Source organism: Zingiber officinale, chromosome 7B, assembly GCF_018446385.1.
Source record: "Zingiber officinale cultivar Zhangliang chromosome 7B, Zo_v1.1, whole genome shotgun sequence".
Classification (NCBI taxonomy): Eukaryota; Viridiplantae; Streptophyta; class Magnoliopsida; order Zingiberales; family Zingiberaceae; genus Zingiber; species Zingiber officinale.
The window spans coordinates 30,193,139-30,218,751 of NC_055999.1; the positions used below are offsets into that span (position 1 = coordinate 30,193,139).

At 34.4% G+C, this 25,613-nt stretch overlaps 3 protein-coding genes across 4 annotated transcripts; 1 reads left to right on the forward strand and 2 right to left on the reverse strand.

Annotated features, from left to right (window-relative positions):
* Positions 1–5,492: 5,492 nt before the first annotated feature.
* LOC122005634 (peroxisomal acyl-coenzyme A oxidase 1-like) lies at positions 5,493–9,396 on the forward strand. The gene is made up of 5 exons (XM_042560749.1): positions 5,493–5,650; positions 6,021–6,131; positions 8,367–8,436; positions 8,671–8,854; positions 8,948–9,396. Exons 1-5 carry the CDS (start codon positions 5,545–5,547, stop codon positions 9,155–9,157), a joined length of 681 nt encoding a protein of 226 aa, XP_042416683.1. The 5' UTR covers positions 5,493–5,544; the 3' UTR covers positions 9,158–9,396.
* Positions 9,397–11,116: 1,720 nt separating this feature from the next.
* Positions 11,117–19,096, reverse strand: LOC122005635 (zinc finger AN1 and C2H2 domain-containing stress-associated protein 16-like). The gene is made up of 3 exons (XM_042560750.1): positions 18,784–19,096; positions 13,609–14,372; positions 11,117–11,486 (listed from the first exon to the last, which is right to left on the reverse strand). Coding segments are annotated over exons 1-3 (864 nt in total). The 5' UTR covers positions 18,883–19,096; the 3' UTR covers positions 11,117–11,485.
* A 3,459-nt stretch (positions 19,097–22,555) lies between these two features.
* LOC122005636 lies at positions 22,556–24,362 on the reverse strand. Of its 2 annotated transcripts, none has more exons than XM_042560753.1 (2): positions 24,058–24,362; positions 22,556–23,671 (listed from the first exon to the last, which is right to left on the reverse strand). In XM_042560753.1, exon 2 carries the CDS (start codon positions 23,592–23,594, stop codon positions 22,737–22,739), a length of 858 nt encoding a protein of 285 aa, XP_042416687.1. In that variant the 5' UTR covers positions 23,595–23,671; positions 24,058–24,362; the 3' UTR covers positions 22,556–22,736. The 2 variants fall into 2 exon arrangements, with proteins under 2 accessions (XP_042416687.1, XP_042416686.1); XM_042560752.1 differs by having other exon boundaries at positions 22,556–23,703.
* Between the last annotated feature and the right edge of the window lie 1,251 nt (positions 24,363–25,613).

Consider the following 25,613-nt stretch of genomic DNA (forward strand, 5'->3'; position numbering starts at 1 on the left):
TTCCTAATAGCCCAACACATTGATCCACAAAATATTTCAGAAATACCAGTCATATAAAGCCTAGGAAGCGCACAACGATCATAGAAGGTTTAGATGTTCTTCATTTCAGCAATTTTTTAAACTCTTATTAATGATCTTTTCATTAATATCTTCTTCGTTAATATACATGTAATATACATAGCACCCTAGTGGAAATTTCATGTTGATCCATCTTAATATTTTTTTCTCACTAATGAAATTACATATTGTAAGCTTTACTTTTACTTAGCAATCTTTAGTTTTAATGTTTTGTTTCCCAACTCAAGGATCAAGTTAATCTATTTATACTCTCAAGTGGCAAAATATCATTGGCAAATAACATACACCACTTGAAAGAGATGACTTGAGGGAATAATAATCTCTTCTATTGAGATTGTATTTATAATAATTTACAGTATAATTACAGCTCAATAATTTACAGCATAATCACTGATTTAGGCAAACAATTAAGAATAATTAAAACTTGCTAAGAATAATCAAGACAGCTGGCTGGAATAATTTACACCTCAGAGTTTTCCTAAATAATCTATATTCTCGACACTCCCTCTCAACCTGGTTTAAAGATATCTTCTATACCCAGCTTGCTTACTAAACATTCAAACTGTCTCTTGTGTAGCCCCTTTGTAAGTAGATCAGCTACCTGTTCAATGGTAGGGATATAGTCCACACTAATCATATGATTGTCTATTTTTTCTTTGATGAAGTGCTTGTCGACTTCCACATACTTTGTGTGATCATGAAGTACTGGATTGTGTGCAATTGAAATTGTTGCTCTGTTGTCACAGTGCATCTTTATTGGCGCCGACTCTGATATCTTCAATTCCAATAATAGTCTCTTGATCCACAAAACTTCACATATCCCATGAGCTAAGGCTCTAAACTCAGCCTCTGCGTTGCTTTGAGCTACCACATTTTGTTTCTTGCTACGCCAAGTGACCAAATTACCACCCACAAACGAGCAATATCCCGAAGTAGACCTTCTATCAGTTAGACTTCCTGCCCAGTCTGCGTCAGTGTAAGCTTCAACTTGTAGATGCCCCCGGGTTTTAAACAGAAGGCCTTTACCGGGTGTTCTCTTCAGATACCTTAGGATCTGATACACAACGGCGAAATGTTCAGACCCAGGCGAGTGCATGAATTGGCTAACTACACTGAAATGCTATATCAGGTCGAGTGTGTAATAGATAAATCAGTCTCCCGACAAGTCTTTGATAGCGCTCCCTTTCCTTTACTGATTCTGCCGCTGCTGGTTGTAGCTTGACGTAAGGCTCCATAGGCGTCTCAGCTGGCTTACATCCCAACATACCAGTTTCGGTCAGCAAGTCAAGGACATATTTTCATTAGTTGACAAATATACCTTCCTTGGACCTTGCAAACTCCATGCCAAGAAAGTATTTTAACTTTCCCAAGTCCTTGATTTCAAATTCTTTTGCAAGCTTTCCTTTAAGTTCTTCAAGTTCCTTGTAGTCACTCCCTGTTAGGATGATATCATCAACATATACAATAAGCACAGCTGTTTTACCTTCCTTTGAGTGTTTGTAAAACATGGTGTGATCAGCTTGACTTTGAACATAACCAAGTCGCTTCACAGCTTTGCCAAAGCGTTCAAACCATGCCCTTGGGGATTGCTTTAGACCATACAAGGCCTTCTTCAGTTTACACACCTTTCCGACTCCGAACTTTCTTTCAAAACCCGGAGGGAGACTCATAAGTACTTCTTCATCTAGATCTCCATTTAGGAAGGCATTTTTAACATCCAGCTGATATAAGGGTCATTTGAGATTGACCGCAAGTGACAGAAGAACTTGAATTGAGTTAATTTTTGCGACAGGAGCTAATGTTTCCTGGTAATCTATTCTATATGTCTACGTAAAACCCTTTGCTACAAGCCTTGCCTTATATCTCTCTACGCTCCCATCTGGCTTACTCTTTATAGTGAAGAGTCATCTGCATCCTACTATCTTTTGATCTTTAGGTGCTTCAACAATTTCCCAAGTACCATTTTTCTTTAAGGCATTCATTTCTTCAAATACTGCTAATCTTCAATCCTTGTCCTCCAGTGCTTCCTGAATGTTTCTAGGTACAACAAGTTCTGAAATATTAATAGTAAATGTCTTATGTGTTTCGAATAAATGATCATAGGTTATGTATCTGGCAATGGGATGTTTGGTACAGGTTCGGGTACCTTTTCGAAAAGCAATGGGAAGGTCAAGGTTGTCAAGGTCATTTTCTTGCGGAACAATTGAGGTTGGACTAGTAGACTCAAGAATAATAGGTAAAGTGGAGTTTTCATGTGAGTTAGGGGAAAAAGAGGTACCTGGAGTATTCAGAGTTCCTTCGCCCGGGGCTTCCAATGAGGCTTGTGCTGGAATGGTAATTCATCTCTACGTCTTCCAAGGACATTTCTCCTAGAATAAACCAAAGGTTCAAGAATATTTCGATTTTTTTCCATTCGAAGTATTTCCTTTTCTGATAGATCAATTTCATGGTTGACAATTATGGGTTCGGACTCCCCATGATTTTCATTTTGAGATTTTGGAGGCTGGTCAATAACCAAATTTGGAAGAGTTCTAGTTATATCCCAAAAATTTGGTTCCCTTAGATTCTCCCCTTGAATCAAATTTTTGGTAAAATATGGTATGGTTTCCATGAAAGTGGCATCCATTGTTACAAAGAACCGTTTTTTTAGAGGATTAAAGAATTTGTAGCCTTTGCGATTTGCAGCATAGCCTATAAAAACACATTTTTCTGCCCTAGGATATAATTTTGACCGTGATCTCTTAGGTATGTGTACATAAGCGGTGCAACCAAATACTTTAAGGGGTAAATCAGAATTGATGCAAGATTCAGGGAAGTACTTTTTCAGACATTGCAACGGAGTGATGTATTTTAAAACTCTAGTAGACATCCTATTAATCAAATAAGTTGATGTTAGAATTGCATCTCCCCACAAGTACTTTGGAATATTCATGTAAAACATTATGGCCCTAGCAACTTCAAGTAAGTGCCTATTTTTTCTTTCAGAGACTCCTCCATTTTGTTCTGGAGTATCAGGACAGGTTGATTGATATAAGATGCCTTTTTGTCTCAAAAAAGTTTCTACAGATTGATTGAAATATTCTGTGCCATTATCTGTTCTCAAAATGCTCATTTTTGTTTGAAATTGATTTTCAATCAAATTGTAGAATTCTTTAAAAGTTTTCTCAACCTTATTTTTGTTTCTCATCAAAAATACCCAACAGAGTCGAGTATGGTCATCGGTAAAGCTTACAAACCATTTTTGTCCCGATGATGTAGTTACCTTTGAGGGTCCCCACACATCACTGTGGAATAAGTAAAAAGGTTTTGATTCAAGGTAAGGTCTAGAGACGTATGTTTTACGAGGACTTTTTGCAAGAATACAACTTTCACATTGAAAATCTAAGAGGTTCATATTTTTAAACAAATTAGGGAATAAATGTTTCATATATGAAAAACTAGGGTGACCCAAACGGCAATGCCAAACCATTATTTGATCATAAACAGAAAGAGAACTAATACTACTAAGTCCTTGAACAATTTCCTTATTAGGTAAAATGTCCTCAAAGTAGTAAAGACCATTCACCATTTTAGCACTGCTAATCGTCTTCCTCGAGCTCCGGTCCTGAAAGGTACAATGAGAGTCACAAAAAACTACACGACAGTTAGAGTCTTTGGATAATTTACTGACTGAAAGAAGATTGCATGTAAGTTTAGGTACATAGAGAACAGACTTAAGATCTATATTCTCAGAAATTTGGACTGAACCTTTTCCGACAATAGGTGAAAACTTCCATCTGCAATCTTAACCTTTTTATTTTTAGGACAGGGTGAGTATAATTTTAACAATTTCAAGGAATTGGTCATATGATCAGATGCTCCAAAATTAATTATCCATGGAGCATAAATTCCGAAGCCACACGAAAAGGCAATTATTTCGTTACCTGTATGCGCCACAGAAACATTAGGAGTACTGGATGATGAGTTTGAAGTTAACAGTGCTAGAAGTTGCTCCAGATGCTCTTTTGTGATGGTGCTAGCAGTAGTCATTGCCTCATTCGCAGTGGGAAAGATACGCCCATTTTTCTCTCCTGATTTACCTTTAAAGTTGGCGGGTTTGCCATGAATTTTCTAGCAGGTTTCTTGGGTGTGACGTGGCTTGTTGCAAAAGTCGCACCACAGAACTGACTTTTCTTCTGGTTTACGTAGATTGGCAGTGCCTCTGCGTATGTTTGAGCCTGTAGAGGTAAGGGCAGAACCTTCAATGATAGTCGTAGGTCCTTTCTTGCCAAGCATAACATTCCTCCGGCTCTCCTCCCTTCTAACTTCGGAGAAGACTTCACCGAGGGATGGTAGTGGTCTCCTACCAATGATTCTTCCTCTTACATCGAACTCAATATTGAGGCCAGCCAAAAATTTGAAAATACGACTATCTTCCACTCATATGCATCAAAGAGATCAAGGTCCTGCCAGATCCTCTTCAAGGAGTTGAAATACTTAGTGACTGGTTCTTCTCCTTGCCGCAATTCACCAAGTTTGAGAGTCAACTCAAAGATTTGGGACTGATTCCCAAATCAGAGTACATCTGATTTATGTTTTCCCATAATTCATATGCCGTAGGGAAATACATATAATTTGCGCCAATCTCCTCTTCCATGGAATTTACGAGTCATGTCATTACCATGGAATTTTCGGCATCCCATGTAGCATACATTGGGTCTTTTTCCGATAGAGTTTTCTTTTCACCCGTTAAATAGCCCATCATTCCTCGGCCCCGAATATACATTCTCACTGATTGCGACCATCGTAAGAAGTTGTCGCTGTTCAGCTTGATGGTGGTTATCTGGGCAGGATGTGAGGAGGACTGAGGAATGGTGGTGGATTCGCTGGAGTGTTCAGACATGGTTTTGGCTTAAGGCACAAAGAAATTTCTGGACAGGGAAGGATGACTCTGATATCAACTTGAAAGAGATGACTTGAGGGAATAATAATCTCTTCTATTGAGATTGTATTTATAATAATTTACAGTATAATTACAGCTCAATAATTTACAGCTCAATAATTTACAGCATAATCACTAATTTAGGTAAACAATTAAGAATAATTAAAATTTGCTAAGAATAACCAAAACTTGCTAAGAATAATCAAGACAGCTGGCTGGAATAATTTACACCTCAGAGCTTTTCTAAATAATCTATATTCTCGACAACACCAAGGAGATTTATGTTGAATATAGTTGTGCACATTTGGTGTATGGCTGTTCTTCATGTGCTTTGAAAGATATGATAACTTGATCTTTGTGATCTGCTGTTTCTTTCAATATGTACAGCACTTTAAAATAGCTGACTTCATTGGTAGCATAAATTAGAGTATTTCATAATGCTGCTTCTGGTGGTCCTCATGCCACATTATAGTTCATAAAAAAAAATTAGTGACCTTTAATTTTTTTTTCTTTTATATTTCTTATTTCAGGTGGCAAGGTTCCTTATGAAGACTATTTCTCAACTAGGTACTGGGAAACAGCCTGTTGGTACAACAGCATATATGGGAAGAATACAGCATTTGATGCAGAGCAAATGTGATGTTCTCACAGGTCATCATTCGACATCTTTTTTTTCAGTATAATAATTTGTTCAAAGCAAGGATTTATTTCCAGTCATTCATTAGCAGAGGTTCACCACCATGCAACCTTGTTATTTTATAGTTCGCTCGCTTCTCGTAAACTATTAAAAAATATATGTTGGATTTGATGTGGTGTGCTTTGTAGTGAATTAATGTGCTAAGAGCAGTGAAAGATGGCAGTGTAGCTATGGTACTTGTAAAATAAATGTCTAAATCATGTTTTATGTATGTTTGGTGACACTGGCTTATGGAGAAGTACATTGCATTGATCTTCATCTAGGATGTTTCACTAGCTTTTAAGTGTTCTTTCAATAAGTTGCAATCCTTATCTTCATGTGCAGCTGAGGACTGGTTGAAACCTTCAGTTATACTGGAAGCATTTGAAGCTAGAGCCATTAGAATGGCTGTGAAGTGTGCCAAAGACATTAGTCAGTTCCCAAGCCAAGAAGATGGTTAGTTAATGTTCTGTGCATATGAGCTTCTTCATTTTTATTAAACTCCTACAAATAGATCCCTGAAAATGTTAAATGCGTCTATGTATAGTGTAGTATATGATGAGGAAGGGAATTATACTTTATGTGGCAACTTGTCTTTCTTTGTGCAATCTTTTTAATTCTTGTTTTTGTTTCAGTTGTTAAATTTGAACCTTTTTATAGGAAATTGACTGGTATAGCAGAGTGTATGGTCAATAAGTTCCTAGAAATGCCTTTGTCACAAGTTCTATATTAAAAAATATTAAAATCTTAGTTACCGAATTAGTGACCAAATTTTAAAAGAATATGACGAACAGGAGCAACTATGAAGTGATTGATCCTCTCATGACTAGCCAAAACATAGTAGAAATGCCATGCTTATGTTCATCAAATGTAGGGGTGGGAATTCGGATCGGATTCAGGTTGGCAGGTTCAAATTGGCAGGTTGACGGGTTAAAATATCAAAATCCAAATCCGACCTAATTAATATTTCGGGTCAAATTGTTCGACCCGAACCCAACCTGTTTAGCTGTATTTGACCCGAACCGACCTGAAATGACCCACAATCCGAATCCAGCATGAATCGGACCCAATCCGAAATAACTCATTTATAAAAACATATTCATCTTAACCCAAACTCAACCCGAACCCGACCCGAAAAGACCTATTTTATTAAAATATGCTTATTTTAACCCAAACTCAACCATAATCCGACCAAAAAATATTTATCAATAGGTTCACGGGTTGTAATCGGGTCATTTCAGGTTGACTCGAACCGACCCATTTATTAATCGTGCCAATCAGGTCGACCGAATCCAAAAAAATCTAACCCTAACCTGATTTTTCGTGTTCGGTTCGGATCATATTTTCGTGTCGGGCCAAAAATTGCCACCCGTAATCAAATGTTCAGTACCATTTGGAAACTATCTGAGGTTGGTAAGGAAATGTGGGAACTGGCATTATATCTTAATTTCCAAATCAATATAATACTAGGATAATTTGTCACCAATATACTAAGTACATGGATTGGAATTTGGAAAATACGAATTGTCTTGTGATGTTAAATTTCCAAATAATGACAAACACAGGCAGAATGACTTACGGTATAATTAATGTTAGGAGAGAAATTTGATTTATCCTAATTCATTTTTTATTCTCTCGTCGATTGCACCTTATTTACCCAGATATCATCTTGATTCTTGGCTGATTTCTTTGGGGGCGCCATAACATCATTGTTTATGTGCAATGAATCAATGATTATTAGAACTATGTGTAGATATGGCAGGTTGATTCCTTGTGTGGACTGAGTGTTTTAGAGTAGTTGAAGCCAAACAGATGGTGCTGATGTATTATTTTGTGGGTACAGAGGAAGAAACCTACCCAGTGGGTGAAGATTAGGTGCTAATATTGGAAATGGAAATGGTACATGTGGTCTCTATGCCCAAACACAAATTTTGAGTGTTGCTTTGGGTTCCAGTTTAAAAAATAAAAGAAGTTGCAAACTGTATGGTTATCATATTCTGTTTTGAACTTTCTCCTATAATTCATAAGATACTTATTGCAATTAGGCTAGGCCAATTAGAAATGTCCTACTAAAGCTAATTTCAAATAACTGTGAAGTCTACCTATCAATATGGACTGAGCAAGGTCTTTAACCAACATAAGGTAAATAGTGTGGAGTCTGCTGATGCTTAAATCTAGGTTTAGTTTTGGCAATTCCAATACAAAAAGTGATACTAAAGCTAAGAGCCAAATTTTACAGCCAGGAAAGTTGGTGGTTGATGGCTGTACCTATTTACAAGCTTTTGAGAAATCCGATAATCAGAGGAGTGGAAGTCCTTGCTGCTTCTATGGAAGTGCCAACCTAAATCTGCCACAGCTGTCCTCAATACTTAAATCTATGAAGAGGTGCATGCAGGTCTATAGGAGTATGTATGTGTTCATTTGGCATTCTAATAGAGAAGATGCGTGTGTACGTGCTATCTACTTCCAACACCAGAAGTACAAGTTGCATAACCATGGAAACAAGTTCTAGCTATGTTGTACCTACTTTTATTTTTTCCAATAACTGCAGATCTAGTTGGGGTCAGTTCCCTTCTATTTCCTTAGATATTGTTTTGAGTATATCAAATATATATTGTTGGAATGTTGCGAAAACTGCTGAAGTGGTTTCTGCTTGTTTCTCCTTTGACAGTCCACTAATTTTTCAATCAGGTTTCCATGAGCTCTCTGCTGATTTGATGGAGGCGGCAATTGCTCATTGTCAACTAATCATTGTATCCAAGTAACAACCCTACCTACTTTTACAGTACAGCTTAATAAATTCTGGTTCTTTGAACATTTGTTTTATGGCTCTAGCATACTAAAATCCCAGAGAAAAACAAATCTCTACTGTATATAATCTCATCCCCCTTTTGCGCCGTCAAAACTCAAGCTCACTGACTAAGCTTTTAATGATTCTCTCAACTTACATCAAGCAACATAACAAAGTGCCTTCATTCCATGTTACCATGCTCAGATTCATTGACAAGGTTCAAGAAGACATACAAGGACGTGGAGTTAAAGAAGTGCTCCAGATTCTCTGCAGTGTCTATGCTCTCTCTCTGGTTCATAAGCACCTTGGCGATTTCATCACGACAGGGTACATTACACCCAAACAAGGTGCACTAGCTAATGAGAAACTTCGATCTCAATATTCCCAGGTTTGTATTAATTTCCCTCCCAATTCCATGGTTTTCGTTTCCTATTTGAAATTACTTGGCGGCTTCATTGAAATGGATCAATGGCCATTGCAGCTTCGCCTTAATGCTGTTGCACTAGTCGATGCGTTTAACTACACTGATCACTATCTGGGTTCAATTCTTGGTCGCTTTGATGGAAATGTGTATCCCAACCTCTATGAGGCGGCATGGAATGATCCACTAAATGATTCAGTTGTGCCCGATGGATACCATGAGTACATCAAGCCCTTGATCCAGCAGAAGCTGGCAGCATCAAGGCTGTGAAGATACTATTATTCTAATAGCCTTACCGAATGATTATTTTTTCTTTTATATTTTGGCACTCCAGAGGGAGGACCTCCTAGCCATCTATATTCAATAAGGACTATTAGCAAGTAGAAAAACTTAGTCCGATGATGATTTAATTCTATCATGTAGATGATGTCGTTTAGAATTGTAATTGTGCGTGGAATTTGGGCTTTAGCAGTCATGAGGTAATGAGCTCTCATTTGCTTGGATCTCAACTGATGCCAACTGTTTATGGGCTATGTTGAAATTTGTTCGACTACGGCATTAACTTTATAACTCATACCATGAAATTTATATCTTTAGAAAAAATGATTAAATAAAAAATTAAGATAATTGAAAATTAATTTAGATTAATATTTAAAAGGTTGACGAGGGAAGTGATATATTATCTTAGATAATCGATCAAAAATATCGAAAATAAAATAAAACTTCTACATAATATTCATTATATATATAGTCTTGAGATAAATTATATAAAAAATAAAAAAGGAAGAGTAAATATTCTAAATGGATTAATGAAAGTATTTTCTATAAAAATAAAGTTACAAAAGGATAACTCTTAATCTATATTTTTTTTATACTGTTATGAATTAACCCATTGGATATATTTAAAATAATTTATCATGATACATATTATTTATAAAAGATATAATAATTAGTGGGGTAAACGAATCAAATCGAGTCGAATATGTTGAAAATTTTAAGGCTCGAATTTGGCTTGAAAAAGATATATTCGAATTCGAGCTCAATTCGAAGCTCGAAAAATTTAAAATTTTATGTTCGAGTTCGGCTCGAAAGATTCGAATATGTCTGCGAACTATTCGAATTATTGCTAAAAATAGGTACTCGAAAGGTTCAAAATTTATTTATTTAATATATATTTAATTTATATTAATAAAATATTAAAGCTCACAAGCGGTTCGTGAACTATTGAATAATATAATTTGGGTTCGAGTTCGACTCGAAAAAAAATTTGAACATGTTCGAGTTCGATTCGAATTCAATAAATTCGAATACAATCAAATATTTTTCAAACCGACTCGTAAAGCTCACAAGTCGGTTCGATTTATTTGCAACTCTAATTATAATAATGAGACTAAAAAAAATGTTAAATTTAAATTTTGATGGGAGATATTGAAAGTTAGAGGTTTTAGGTTTTATAAAGTCAAAAAATATTAAATTTAAGTTTAGTAAGTAACAGACATAAACAATAATTATTAAAATAGGAGATGTCGGGTTAATTATAGTTAAAAGATTTAAATATCTAAAATTATTTTTATAAAATAGTAAAAAAATTGATAAAGATACTTATATAAAATATAAATAAAATGACTGAAATGAAGGAAGACATAAGGTATTTTTTATGATAATAAGATATATTTCTACAGTTTAATAAAAAATTCTACAATATGATGATGAGATGTGTTATGTTATAATATTATATTATGCATAAATGAAAATATTAAAGTAAATGAACATAAGAAATAAAAATATTAAAAAAATAAAACTTATTAAGAACAAATTTCAAAAGACACATTTAAAATCATATAAACATAAACTTAAATGATTAATAAATATTCTAATTTTCAATGAAAGACGGTGACAAATACACACATCAAGAAAGGTTAAAAACTATTTAATTAATAATAATAAAATAAAATAAAATAAATTTTATTTTAATAATAATAATAATAATAATAATAGGATTCTATTTAGTTGGATAAAATATCAGTTTTTGTTGTGCTTGGAAAGTTCTGAACTAAGCAATTGGTGTACCAAGATTTAGTATAAAATCCAAAATAAACTACTGGAGAAGGCATTTCTGCCACAAAGTACACAATTGACTTATCATCCATCACATACAGCATCAAAACATGGCATGATAATACTCCTTTTAATAATTAAAGGAATTTAAAAAAAAAATATTAAAAAATGTTTTATCAAAAGAACTCTATCAGTTGTCCTCAACTTAAAAAGAATTTATTACTGACCTAGCTGCACAACAAATTTAATATATGCGTCTAAGGGTATGCGCCAGGTGTAAAGAGAATTGCAAAATTTAAATCAAAATTTGTGTAATATAGTTTTAGAGGAAGAAAAACCTAGCCGCCCAGCAACTTTTTGAAGGTTTAGATAATAACATTAGTGATCAAATCACTTGACAATTAGACAAAAAAACTTCATGATACAACTTGAGTCGTTCCTATAGCTTAAGGCAGATGATTCTCAAAGTTAATTTGCACCTCATTTTCCTGGAACACAAACTTTTAGTTGTCTCCACAGAGAACCTCAAAAATAATTTGTCCTGCAAGAGGATAATAAGAAATACGTGACATACTAGTAAAGTAGATATTATAAATTAGCAAGTAGGTAAATACAGATGGAAAATTAACTGGTAGTCTGGCACAATAACTCAAAGGTATAGCCCATTTGCGTAAGCCAATTACAGGCAATCCACTGTCAATATGTTGTGGCCACTAAAAAGATATTACGCAAGATGATTTAAGAACAAAGTTAACAAGGTCCTAATTGTTTAAGGAAGAATCACTACACCTGAGACATAACAAAGAAAGTAATTGGTTACAACTCCAACTCATGCTTTAGAAACTAGATCATTGCAAAAGGAAGTCTATTCAACCAGTGATGTGACAAATGACAATTATGAATTAGTTAAAATTGAATAATGAACGAAATATTATCGAATGGAGAATTGTACGAATTGTTCATCAAATTTAATTCAGTTGTGCTCGCCTTGCTAAACTTGGCTGTTTGATAGTAATATCTAGAGTCGATTTGATACATAATCTTGAAAGTCATAGATTGACTAGGAAAGGCTATCTTGATTGTGAAATTACTGGTTCCAACTCCATTAAAAGAAACTTCAGCTGCAAGCAAGCTAGAAGTAGGAGCCAGATCATAGTAATTTAAGGTGTGAGGCGCCTAAAAGCGTACAAGTGTTGTGGGGCTTGAGGCGCAATGCACAAGGTGAGGCACACACCTTATCAAATTAAGGCGCTCGAGATATAAATTTTTATAATTCAAACATATATATAGAGAATTTCTACTAAAATATTTTACTAACAAAACTATAGTGGATAAAATACTAAACAATAATGTAAATATAAAATTCACTAGTAAATAAATACGTTATACACAATTCAAATTAAAAAAAAACTTCAAATATCTAAATCATCAAAATCTTCATCATCTTTTTCAATCATGTCATTGTTATCATCATCAGATGTTTTAAATTTGTATAGCTGAATCTTCATCGATTTCGTAAGACCAAGCGCCTTAAGTGCACCTGGTGCCTCTCACAAGGCGCACGCTTAAGGCACTTGGTCTTATGAAATCGATGAATATTTAGCCATACAAATTTGAAACATCTGGTGCCTCTCACAAGGCGCACACTTAAGGTGACGATGCGCAAGAGGCTCGCCTGGCTATGCCTTGCACAGTGAGACGAGCGCTTTTAATAACTATAGGCCAGATATAAAGGTGGCGGTAAAATGAAAAGAGCAAAAATAAGAATGGTGCCCTTTATTTTTAAAACTACCAAAGAAACATCCTATTTTGATTATAATCAAAGGGGGACTATATCACTTCTAAACTATGACAATAGGGAAAGTTTTTATCTAAAGTTAGCAAAAGTGATCGGTTTCATTTTTATTATTTTGAAATTTTCAAATGTAAATTATAATTCTTCTTTCTCAATTTAAATGTGAATACTCTCTTGGAGTAATCTAAAGTTAGTGAAGAAATTTAAAAGAAAGTATTCCTTCAAATTGGTAAAGGTAAGTATTTCATTGCAAAAAGAATAATAGACATATTATGAATCATGGGGCACCCGTGATTATAATTAAAATAGGAGATGATTTTGAGTATAAGGGGTGTCATCTAAATTTTTGCCAAAATAAAATAGTAAAGCAATATCAATACATGAATGAAGGAGAGCCTTAATGCAATAGTAAAATTGTTGGCATGTGACTTTAATATTCTGCTTACTCTAATATAAAGTGCTCATCTTGGGTGGCATTAATGGGTAGGTGAATGAAACACGCATCTAAAGTATATATATATATATATATATATATATATATATAGAGAGAGAGAGAGAGAGAGAGAGAGAGAGAGAGAGATTAATGTTATGCTGCGCAACTCCGTTTGCAACTTACTCATACTTCCGAACTCCTTGCACATTTAATCGGGCATGGGAGTTTGGAATCAGGCAGTATATTAAAATCGTATGTATAAATATATATATATATATATATATATATGGATCAAAGAATAGAGGATTGTTTCATGTTCTGTAACATAATAATCAAACAATATAGCATACTTCTAATTTCATATCCTGTAACATAATAACTATGCAATATAGCATACTTCTAAACTTAAAGAATGTAGAAAGAATTCAAACTTACTATTTTGCGATTGAAGTTCCTCCATGGTCTCTTTCAACATGCTCCACCAATGCTACAGGATCCCTAAAACCTCTGCTACATTTTGGGCAAACATCAATTATCACTTTATTGACTGCTGGTTTAGAACTTTGTTGATGATATCTCTCAACGTGCGCAATCAAATCAGAAACAGATGAAAACCTCGCTTGACAATGAATGCACAGTTCCACAAGTTCACCGCTGTTGCTGCCTACTGCAACTCCACTTCTTGCCTTCTGTAACGCTTGTGCTGTTGCATTACTAAATTTCAGCATGCCTGATTCAGCCGAGGCACGTGCATTTGAGACTGCATTCATGAAACCAGAACCCCACCATGAGGAAGTAGAACTGCTACTTTGTGGTGATTTCCCTTTCTGGCTCCTACTCAATAGACCAGCAAATGGAAAACCAGATTCAGGTTTCTTGGTCCCTGGACAACTGTGCTCAGCCCCAAATCTATGCTTCAAACAGTGTTCTTTAGTACAATCTCTGCATCTGATGGAGTTGGATAAGTTTAGCACTTCTTTGCATCCCGGGACAGAACAATGTCTTTTCTTAGTTGCTCTTTGGTAGTTTGAAGGGTCACAATCAGTATTAACATGTGACTCCCAAGTTATGTTTGGGTCTTGATCAAGGACCAGACGAACTCCCTTAGCACATAGTGGGCAAATTAAAACAGTCACATCATTTTGACTGGCATTAGGGCATCCATGATTGATGTAACTTCTGTGTTGCAGACAGCAAACCTTGTAATATAATTACAAAATATAAGAACTCTAATTCCAGATGAAAAAGAATGGGAAAAAGATAAACTGAACATTTTTCCAGTCGTAGTGTTAGAACAGTGGAGTTGATCAGCATATGAGAAGCTGCCATAGGCAGGAATGCTGGAGATTTGGAGTAACCTGACGCTACTATTTTTTTTTTACCTGTATCTATCTCGAGCATTCTTTTGAAACTTCACTTTATGTGGCCTCTCTAGCATGGTTACAATCTTATACTTTATAAGAGAGTAATTTCCCATCTAATGAGGGAGTTTTAGTCCCAGAGTATTATAACACAGCTTAATCCCATGTGGAGCATTAATCTATCAATTGTGTCCAAAATTTTTAGAGTATATGCAAGTGGCATAATCGAGAAATTGCACAACACATCCACAGTACATGGACAGATATGTGGAGGCAAATGTGGTCCATATTTTGTCAAAAAAATAATATTAATTATATTGACAATAATGCATAAATCACGTATCAAAATAAAAGGAGTTTGCATATATCATATAATATCTGTAAGTAATCAACCTAAGCAGTACTGATAAATTAAACTTACGTGTAGCATTTGATAAATATCCTAATTGATCTGCAATTCTATGAAAATGGTGTGTGTGTGTGTGTGTGTGTGTGTGTGAGAGAGAGAGAGAGAGAGAGAGTGTGTGATAAATATAATACAAAACACATAATATATTACATGATATATGTTAACCAACTGTCGCAATCCATATAATAAATAAATTAATCATCATCGTCAAGTGTGTTACTCTCGGGTCGGCTATATAGATCCTTCTACGCCATTGTTGTTGTAATCCAAAGTTTTTTCTATGATCACACTACCCTTTACACTTTCCAATCTAATACATTTAATTCTAACTATAGCATATAGTAAGTAGTCAACTTTAAATATGTTGGTATTCACAGTTTATCAACTATAAAGAGCTAAACTTAATACTTTATAATATTAGATATTTTTTATTATATCACTTCTAGTAACTCCATAAATGTATTCATTTTAGCATTATCATCTATACTGTGTTTGTTTTTTGTATGTGTTGCTTCCTAACAATCAAACACTTCGGGTCAAAGTATAGCAAGTCATATCATAGTGCCATTAAATTTTCTTTTAGCCAAGAATGGACATGATGATCACACAAGACACCAAAAGCATCTCTCTATTTCAACCATATTTTTTGATCTTATTAATGTCATCTTTGTTAATATTCCCTTCTTGTTTGTGATGATACATAACAAAAAGTGAATATCTTGAACTAAATAATACTTCAAAACTTGCTTCTTGTTTGTCTATCTGACAAATCTAGTTTAACCAAATCAATATCAATTTGGACATAAATTGGACCTCAACAAGCTAGGCATTGATTTAACCTGCATGATTTATATGACCATAAACAAAACCATGCATTCCCTCATTGCATAAGCTGATGCAGTTGCATAAGCAGCTTGGATATCTCTTTGTTTTTGATATGATTGTGTGCTTTATTTCTAGCAGTTGTAAATGAAAACAAATTAAGGCAGTTTGGATAAGTTTCGAAATGACTGATGAATTACATGATTAGACGAGTTGAAGAAGACATGAAGGATAAAAGGAGACCAAAGATTACTTTGATTAAAATAATTAGAGATATCTGAATGACCAATGGCATAATAGTACAATTTGATCCAAGATCTTGTTAACTACAAATACCCTTAACAACTGAGCAATAGTCTTACATAGACATTAAGATCCATGTTGCTACCTCAATTAGTTGGGACAACCGAGTTGTTAATTTTGTTTGAATTTCCTAACACAGTCTAGGTCACTTTAGATTTTAGTGCCATGATGTATTGTGAAAAAGTCACATATGGATCCACAATATTAAATTGCCTCACCTCAGGTTTAGTTTTTTTTTCATGCTTGTATCTGCACTTTTCAGGAGCAATTAGCTGCAAGTGGTCCAGTGTGACGTTTTAATGTTTGGGTAAAGGGTTCTAAGAGCAACATGATAATTATACCTTTTCTGATGGCTTGCAAATTATGTTGAATCACTATAAGAATTCTTAAGTTGCCAATGGAATTTCAAAAATCACTTTTTTCTCACTTTGATCGGCAATGACATTGGAAAACAATAAAACTTGATAAGATTACCAATTAAGTGATTAGGGGTCATTTTGTATAGAGATTGATTAGACAAAGAGCCTTATTTCAAGTTTTAAGTTGGGCATAAATATTTATCAAATTGAATATAAAAGCCTATACAATATCCATTTTACATATGAGATGATTGGGCACAGCAACAAGTGCTGAAAAAATATACACGATTGATAAAAATCTGACAAGCTCACCCTAAAAAGATGAAGGAAATGAGCAAGGCATCACAAGTAGAGGTCCACTTAATGGTTCAGAATAAGCAATAAACACTGATTTGTTCAAACTTTGACTAATATCGCGGCAACTACTAATCAGACACCGGGATGATGATACCAAGAACAATTAATGGCTTGGGAAGTTGCAATAGAAACCTATGAGAAGATACAACAGAATTAGAAACTTCCAGGGGATACTACTGGTGCTGGCAGTCGTCAAACAGGTATAGGATCGACATCTCTTATAGGTTCAAAACTTGAGGTAATGAAAAATATCAAGAAAGCTTCAAATGTCAATAGACTGGATAACAAAAGTCTTTTTTTATGGGTTTGGCAGCAAAGCTGTCAGTTTTGCAGCGAAAAGGTACATCACAATTCCATTTTTCCAATTCAAAATAGGGTTTGACAAAATTCTCTTGGAGGGAAGGTGCTAGTTCAATAAATGAGCCATTGGATCCTTCCTATACGGTTAAATTGCAAATCACCACAAAGAACTATGTTGAAGTTGGAAACAAAGAAGTCTTTGTTGTTGTAGCATCCATTTAAGATAAACAAAGGTTATGGTTTTCGTAACTCCACAGGGAAACACATGCTGTGGCCGATCAGTGCAGGAAGATGCATGAAGAACCCTAATGAAGTGAAGAGTTCTGAAGAGAATGGGAATGGATACTTGTTAGTTGATAACATGTTGAGAGATGAAAAAAAAAACTAATCCTATAGTGTCAAATGCACCCCAGGCAAATGATTGCTTGGAGATCTCCCATAGGAAGATTTAAAGAACCCCAGGATGTGTAAAGACATGAAACAATTTTTGTCCAAAACTGCAATTTTGTCTTGATGGTAGTAGTTTCTTGAAACAGTAGGGGAGCAACAAACCCTCTTTACACAATTCTTTACAGATTCTTAATAGAAAGAATTAATCAAATATTGTACTTTTACAAAGTCAAAGATCCATGGTAAAACTGCAGAGAAGTTGAAGCAGCTTTCCCAACCTATTGAACGTACAGGAGTGAAGCTGAAGCTCACGGCTTTGTTGGAGGTATTTGATTTGGTAGCTACCACAGATTGCATTACCAATTAAGGCATCTCACTCAGAGGTGATACATGCTTCAATTTAGAAAGGAGGGATGGGTGGTTGGCAATTATCCAGGGTGTATATAAACAAAAGGATCTATGGGACTTGCCAAAAGAAACTGTGAATACCTTTATAAAGCCATGGCTAGTTATTGGTGACTTCTATGAGACAAAGTCGTAGTCTAAGCAACGGGGAAGAGCACTTAAACACTGGGTATAGAAAGTGCAATTTAATGAAATTGTCATCTCGCTTGTGAGCTCAAATATCAATGAGTAGGTTTGCTAACCAAAACGTTGACAAGTCTTCAAATTTAGTATATATTCATGATAAGCTAGCTTTCTGCATATATTAAAGTTAATTTGGCAAAAATTATAAACATAAGAACCTAAATGTAATATCATTAATAAGAGGGCCTATTAGTAAACATCAATTTCCCCAATACCAATTCCCCAATATAAATTTTTATCAACTTATATACATTATTTAATACTTCTTAATGCCAACTGCAAATGCTATCACATATCGTATATGCATTATGCAATGGATTCGGCCACCTACCGCCTGAAAATGAAGATAAGATATGTTCCTACATCTATCAGTTGAGAAGCTAGAACTGGATCATGAATTATGGAAGGAGTAGAGTGTGCAGATCAAACTATGCATTTCCAACTCAGCATTTCAGAGTATGTTCTGCACAGAAATCCCTCTTCTCCTATCACTGTTGAGAAAAAAAAATCATTTTTGTTGTAAATCATGAAAATAAGGTCCTACTCTCAAAATACTGAGCAATACAACTTACAGAATAAGCCCTAGCGTCAAAATTAGCATTCAAGGAACCTTATCTTCAAATCCAACCGGGTATTTCTATGAAACTGAAAAAACGGGAAAAAGAAAAACTAACATAGGGAAGAGAGAAGTTCACGAGGGCGAACCACTAAACTCGGTTACCTGATTGCAGCGATCACAGGTGAAGGGAAGGAAATCGATCTGTCTGCAGTCGGAGACGCTGCAATGCTTCCCTAGATGAGGGAATTCCGGCGTTCCCATCGACAGATTTGCGCGGGGCGACAGATACTTCGATTCAAATCCAACAATAGAGGATTAAATGAAGGATGATCAATTCATCGATCGCTTGAGGAGGAACTGGCGTTAGATCGCCTCCTTGGTCGCGGAGAAGCGCAGATTGCTGCGCGAGGAGCTCAAACGACTCGAGGAGTCCAAAAATCGGTTCGTCGTATACATCGATAGTGGTCGAGAGCGTGCCCTCGCGGTTGACCAGAGCGTGACTTGATATACAAGTCTGTCTAAGCGTCGGGTCTGTAGATCCTCTACAAAATCAATTTCAAATAATAACGTGTTGCTTCGTTCACAGCCGTCCATGTCTCTGATTTGATCAGATTTTATGGTTTGGACTTTGGCCAGTGTTCCTTGCCGATTGAGTTTGGATAAAAAAAAAAAAAATCGGAATTGTCAAATAGCATGTCACTTTAATTTTTTATTAAAAGAGTGTCATATATGAGCACAGATCCATCTAATTTGCAATTCAGAAGATGGACTATTACATCCATTAATTGATTAGGATGAATCTTATTTATTAGATAGATGGGATTATCTCTATCAATCAATCAACTTATATCATCCAGTCTCTAGATTGTAAATTGCGGTTTAAAGAATCCTGACAGATCATATACTTGGTAAAATGGTACAGATATCACACGCTCCATGCCCCACTAAAAAATTATAAATTTAGTGATAAATTTAGTAATGAAAAAAAAAATCATGTTAAAATTAATCACTAGTTTGTAATGAATTTTGGCACAAAGTATTATTCATTGTAAAATTTACGATAAATTTTTATTTTTTTTGTCGTAAAATTTTGCGATGACCTATTTGCAACAGAAAAAATTTTGTTGTAAAATTTATCACAAAATTTTTTGCAATGAATTTTTCTAAAATTTTCATAGCAAATGAGGAAGTTTTAGAGTGTGCATTCCCTCTTATTTTTTGCCTAAATCCGATCACATTGTAGCACCTAGAAAATCGTAGCTACTTCAATCAGATAATAAAACTCTGTATTATAGTAGCTATAATAGCTGTTACAACTAAGAATGATGAATTTAATATATCATAATTATTTAATTAATTGTTGAATTATTTGGACATATAAATTTCTCTTTTAATGTTATACTTTTTTTAATGTTTTACTTCTTTTATTAGTGTTAAAAAGACATTTAATATAGTAGATATATCCTAAATATGTAGTCTATTTCTTAATTATCTCATCAAATTTGAGAAGGATAAATCATAACTATTCAATTACTCATTGATCACTTGAAACATGTAGTATACACACAACAAAAGTTCATCGATTAGTTCGTTTTAAGGTTTACAAGTTTAGACTTTAAAATTTTTGAGCAAACAACTTATCAATGGGATTGTCACTCTTCTCCCAATTAAAAAATCAATTTCATTCCTCTTATACATAAATTGTAGTTATAGTAATTGTTACAACTTTGTAGCAGTTACTATAATATTATAGTTTAGCAACTATAACATTATAATTGTAATTACAACGTTTTAGTAATTATATGTTCATAGCTGCTACATTGTTATTGTAGTTGTAACAGCATATGCTAGAACGTGATAAAATTAGACAGGAAAAAGACAATATTACGCATGTCAAATGTATATATATGTCAAAGGTGTATCTATATCATTTTATAGGGGATTAGATGTCATTTAGATACAAAATTTCAAATAAGGCACTACTTTGACTAGTCAGAGAATGAGAAACACTCATGTCATTTTTTTTTCCCATTGAGTTTTGCTATTGTGTTTCATTATTGATTCTAAGAGCATCTCCAATCTATCACTAAAATATCAAATTTAGTATAAAATTAGTACCAAAATGCTCCAATTAGTACACCAAATATGGTGTGGTGAATAGTTCAACGCCATCTTTGATTCCACTATTCACATCATCATATTTGATGTGGGGGAGGGAGGGTTTTTATTTTTTTAATTTTATTATATAATTAATAAAATTAAATGTAATTAATTTGTAATTATTATTTTCTTTATCTTTATTTATAGGATATTTAAATATAATTATTATTTATTATAAATTTAAATTAAGGGTGTTTAGTAACATATTTAAATTTTATTAAGTATATTTGTAAACATTTAATTTATATTTATAAATATAAATTATAGTTGAATGTTGAATTTTAAAAAAATTAACTTTTTATTAATGAAGTATTAATCTTAAATATCAAATAAAAATATTAATAAATTTAAATGTATGTTAATAATTAAATTATGAATAAGAAAATTAGAATATTCTTTTTTAATATGGTATGATGTGAGTGGATTGCTGAAATAATATTTAGTGATGAAATTGTACTATTTTGATATGATAATTAAATTGAAGATTGACTAAATCTTTTTTAAACTTTATTTATTTTTAAATAAAATCCATGAAAATGTATTTTATTAAAAAAAAATAAAAGAATGAAAAAAATTATAGCCAAATTTTTTTTTATTGCATAGGGTCATAGAGAAGTGGCAATTTTTTTTCCTCTTAAAAACAGCGTTTTTTCTCAAACAAATTTGGGAAGTTCCATTTCTCAATTTAATGCTAATATAGGGAACAATAAAGTAAAATAGTTTCAATTACTTTTTTGAATAAACTACATAAAATCAAAAAGAATATTCCTTTTTATTCAAATGAAGCGCAAAGTATTTTCGACAGAAGAGTATAAATGGAGCATCCTTTTGATATTTTTTTAAAAGGAGATGCCCTTTTATAAAAATAAATAAAATAAAATAAAATAAAATAAAATTGAGATACATAATATGCCATAACATATCAAAAAAGGCATCACATACGACGCTGACCAAGGTTTTCACAAAGCCTTAGTTTCAGTCCGAATCTGATAACCATCAAGAAACAAAGAAGTCAAACCAAGAACAAGAAGAAGCCATCTGAAAGAAAACTACAAATTCAAAGGCTATTACCACATTAAAACATACTAAACATACAATCTTCCATTTCACTACTTGATCCCAAGTCCAATATCTTTGACAAGCAAATATCGAAAACTCACTATAACTTCTTGTGACGGTAAAAGAGACCATCAAACTTTATAACCACAAGAGTCGTCTCAAAAACATTACAGCTACTACTAACAAATCTGTTTGTAACCATTAGGAAAGGGCTTAAGAGAACCAGTACTTGGTCATTCATCTTTCTCCTAGCATTGATCTGAATCTGGAGAACTTTCCACAAAAGGTTAGAGGTCTGAATCCAATGTGGTGTCGGCGACAACCCTTACTCCATGGTTAAAAGCTCAACGACTTGAACAAAAAATTAATCATTAATCAACTCAACTTATTTACCTATTAGATGGGGCAGCCTTAGTGATCAAAGATTGTGACTGTCAAACAATTATAATATCAAGGAACAAAGCAATGTCAAACAACCATTCACTCTGTTGGATCATAAAAGCTTATGCCAAGGAATCCATGACAGCTTAATATATACAAATAAAGAACCATTAACAAAATGAAGACGCAAGTAAACGACAATAATCTTTTTGCAGAAGTATTGAAACATTAATGTTATCTTACAATTGAATGAATGTACAAGACAAAGTAACTTTTATAGTGGACATAGAAATAGTTTGAAACATTGTTCAGCAGCAGATATGGATCACAAAAGAGAATAAAAGAAGCAATCCATTCATGTTTTATAGTCTTGTGACCCACTAGGCACAGAACAAAGTTATAAGAGAATGATCTTCACTCTCATTGTTAAAAACAAATTACTTGCTAGATTATGTTAACACACAAAAATAAAAATAAAAATAAAAATAAAGAGAGTAAAGAAAATCCTCCTGCAACTATTCATGTTTCCAAGCATATAAAGTCAATGAAAAACCAAGGCCTTGAGGCTGAGTCTCCCTGAAAATTTCTGTGGTAGACCATGGCAACAATTTTTCAGATGAAAGGCAAGTTTGAAACATGAAGACAGCGCTCGCTGAAGGAGCACCAAAAAGCCAGCTATGAACATCCCAAAATACTTCCACGGGAAGCCCATCGACAAGAATTGTTTGGTTGCCACGGAATTTCCATGCAAGTCTCTTGATCTGCATTACCCGTTTCCGGTCAATACTGATCTCAAGGCAGGGATCCTTGAGCCCTAGAGTATCACACTCTATGGCAACTTCATGGAATTGACCATTATCACAAAATTGTGCTTTTGTTGAATAGATCTTCTTTCCATAAATATGCTCCTTCTTGGCAATGAATACTGCATTTGAAGTGCTGATACTAGTCTTCCGGTAAGCTTCTTTGGTTAGATCTCCAAGCTGGAGGATCATCTTATTGTTGTAGATAATGGAAACATAGAAACCTTCAAGAGGCTCAGGGCCAAATCCGAACTTGGCAGCAGAGAGATCCCAGAAAACAATTATCTTGCTATCCTCCACCTCCATGGTCTTGGAGCCCTTTCTCTTGGAGAACAACCATGGCTTAATTTCCACCTTGCAGAGGCATTGGTTGGCTAAATCGTCGATCTCAATGCTCAACCCTTGCCCCATCAGATTCTTGCTCCATGTAACATTGATTACACACGACCGGCCAAAGAGTTGAGCTTGGTAAAGACAAGTTACCAGATTTTGAGTAGTCTTGCTGGCTCCCGACGAGGAATCGGAGACTTGAACTCCACTTTCTCCAAAGCAGGAAGGGAAATCCTTCATTCTACTAATTCGTAACCAGTGCCAAGAATCGACAAAGAACCTGGAGAAGCAATCACCAGCCCAGCAGTCTCGCTTGCCTGCTCAAAGATGCCGCATGCGAGGTAAATCCCTTCAACCAATCACATCGGGCTTAAATTCTCAGTACCAAGCCAGAAACAAGCAATCAACCGAGTAAAGAGAAAAGAAACAAAGAATTTCCCAAGTCGCCTCCTTTTACAAAAAATCAAACATTCGAGATTCCAAAAGGAAAAGGGAAACAAGAAAAGGAGGAAAATAACAACCAAATCACCATCTCACTCGCCACAAGGATCAGATCCTTCTAAGAGCGGGATAAAAACCCCGATCCAAAAGCAGTCAAAAGCAGATCAAAAAAGCACCACCACCCAAATGAAGAAACGAAGCCCCTCCCAAAAAAAAAATCGTTTTTGCAACAAGATCACAGCTCAAGAAGCTGGCCTCTTACCTGTTAACTCGTCTCATACTTGTCACAGCCAAGCAAATGCTGTTCCAGGAGTTGTTCTCCTGGAAGGCAAAAAGGAGATAGAGAGAGAGAGAGAGGAGTTGAGATTGGGGAATGTGGGCAGCAGCAGCAGCGGTAGAAAAAGGGAAGAGAGAGCTCCGGTTGTTGTTAAAGCGGACAAAGTGGCAGTCGTGACGCTGTCAGCCAAGATGCCTCCACATCCAACTCATTCAAGCTCATGCTTCTGCTGCCGTTCGTGGTTATTACTGCGCAGAGGCAGGCAGCAAATGCCCAAGCTTCGCTCTTTACCACTTTGCCGCCTCCTAATTTCCATTTTACAGATATCGATCCTAATTCTCGTTTCGAACAATTCTTGTTCAAATAATGTCTTGTGAAAAAAAAAATGCAAAATTTTCATTTTTGCCCCACCGTTTTTTTAGTTGCCAGATAAGTCCCTCGTAGTTTGAAATTATTGCAATACCGCCCAAATTATCTAAATCTTGTATTTGGTTGGTCCTTTTTAGTTTTTCCCAACTTTTTTACATTCCAAAAAAAGTTACTTTGGAAAGTTTATTTTAATTCAAAGGTATTTTCTAAAAATAGCTTAAAGGTAGAGAGCTATTTTGGTTAAAACAAGGACAAAGTTTATTTTAATTAAAATGGCTTGAATGATGTTGTTTTGTATAAAGTAGTTTTGGTGTTGCTTTTGTCAAAAATCTTAGAGTTAATTGGTTTGAGATCAAATTTGTAGTAGAATCGGAATAACATCGTTGGAATTGTACAAAATCGATGAGATTGATATGCTCTTACGTTATAAACAATTCTGTACACGTTGGAACCACGAATAGCATCCCCGTCGATTGGCAATGACAGTTGAGGGGTCCTGGTCGACGGGCGGCAAAATGGAAGGCACACACAAGCATGCATGAGGAGACGACATTGACAACTTGCAGGGAGGACGCTTGAACTTGGGCTCGCTAGTTTCTTGTAACAGGAATGATCAATGAATTAAGGTTGTTCTCTGATTACTCGTGATGGAAAAGAGGGGAAGGCATCGGCTGACAACGGCTGGTGAGGGGAGCAACGATGCCGAACACGCGGATGAGGGGAGAGCAATAGCATAGTGAACTTTAGGTTTTTAATTGTTGAGTTAGTTAATTGATTCAATCAATTCCTAATTTAAATAAGATAGTTTAAATTATATATATATATATATATATATATATATATATATATATATTTGCAATCTACCATTACTATTATTATTATTATTATTATTAATGTAATTTAATTATTCTTAAAAAAATTAATCAAATATCAAATTGAATTAGTATTTATTGATAATCCTATTAAATACTAAATTAAATTTTAAGATTTTTTAATAGGATTATACAATTCTATTATGACCCTAAATCAACTGATGTGTAGAATTGTGAACTTAGAAATTATGGTTAAAACAATTCCAAGTGATATTATTTTATTTGAAAAACAACTTCAAATTACACTATTTTGTTCAAAATAATTTAAAGATGAAATGCAAAGGATATTTTAGATAGAAA

Bases quoted from the DNA above. Each gene is read 5' to 3' on its own strand.
- LOC122005635 (XM_042560750.1), bottom strand. From the start codon at position 18,882: ATGGGAACGCCGGAATTCCCTCATCTAGGGAAGCATTGCAGCGTCTCC. The intron at 14,373-18,783 runs GTAACCGAGTTT...TTATATTACAAG, and splicing joins CCTGTGATCGCTGCAATCAG to GTTTGCTGTCTGCAACACAG.
- LOC122005636 (XM_042560753.1), bottom strand. From the start codon at position 23,594: ATGAAGGATTTCCCTTCCTGCTTTGGAGAAAGTGGAGTTCAAGTCTCC.
- LOC122005634 (XM_042560749.1), top strand. From the start codon at position 5,545: ATGAAGACTATTTCTCAACTAGGTACTGGGAAACAGCCTGTTGGTACA. The intron at 5,651-6,020 runs GTCATCATTCGA...CTTCATGTGCAG, and splicing joins CAAATGTGATGTTCTCACAG to CTGAGGACTGGTTGAAACCT. The intron at 8,437-8,670 runs GTAACAACCCTA...TACCATGCTCAG, and splicing joins CAACTAATCATTGTATCCAA to ATTCATTGACAAGGTTCAAG.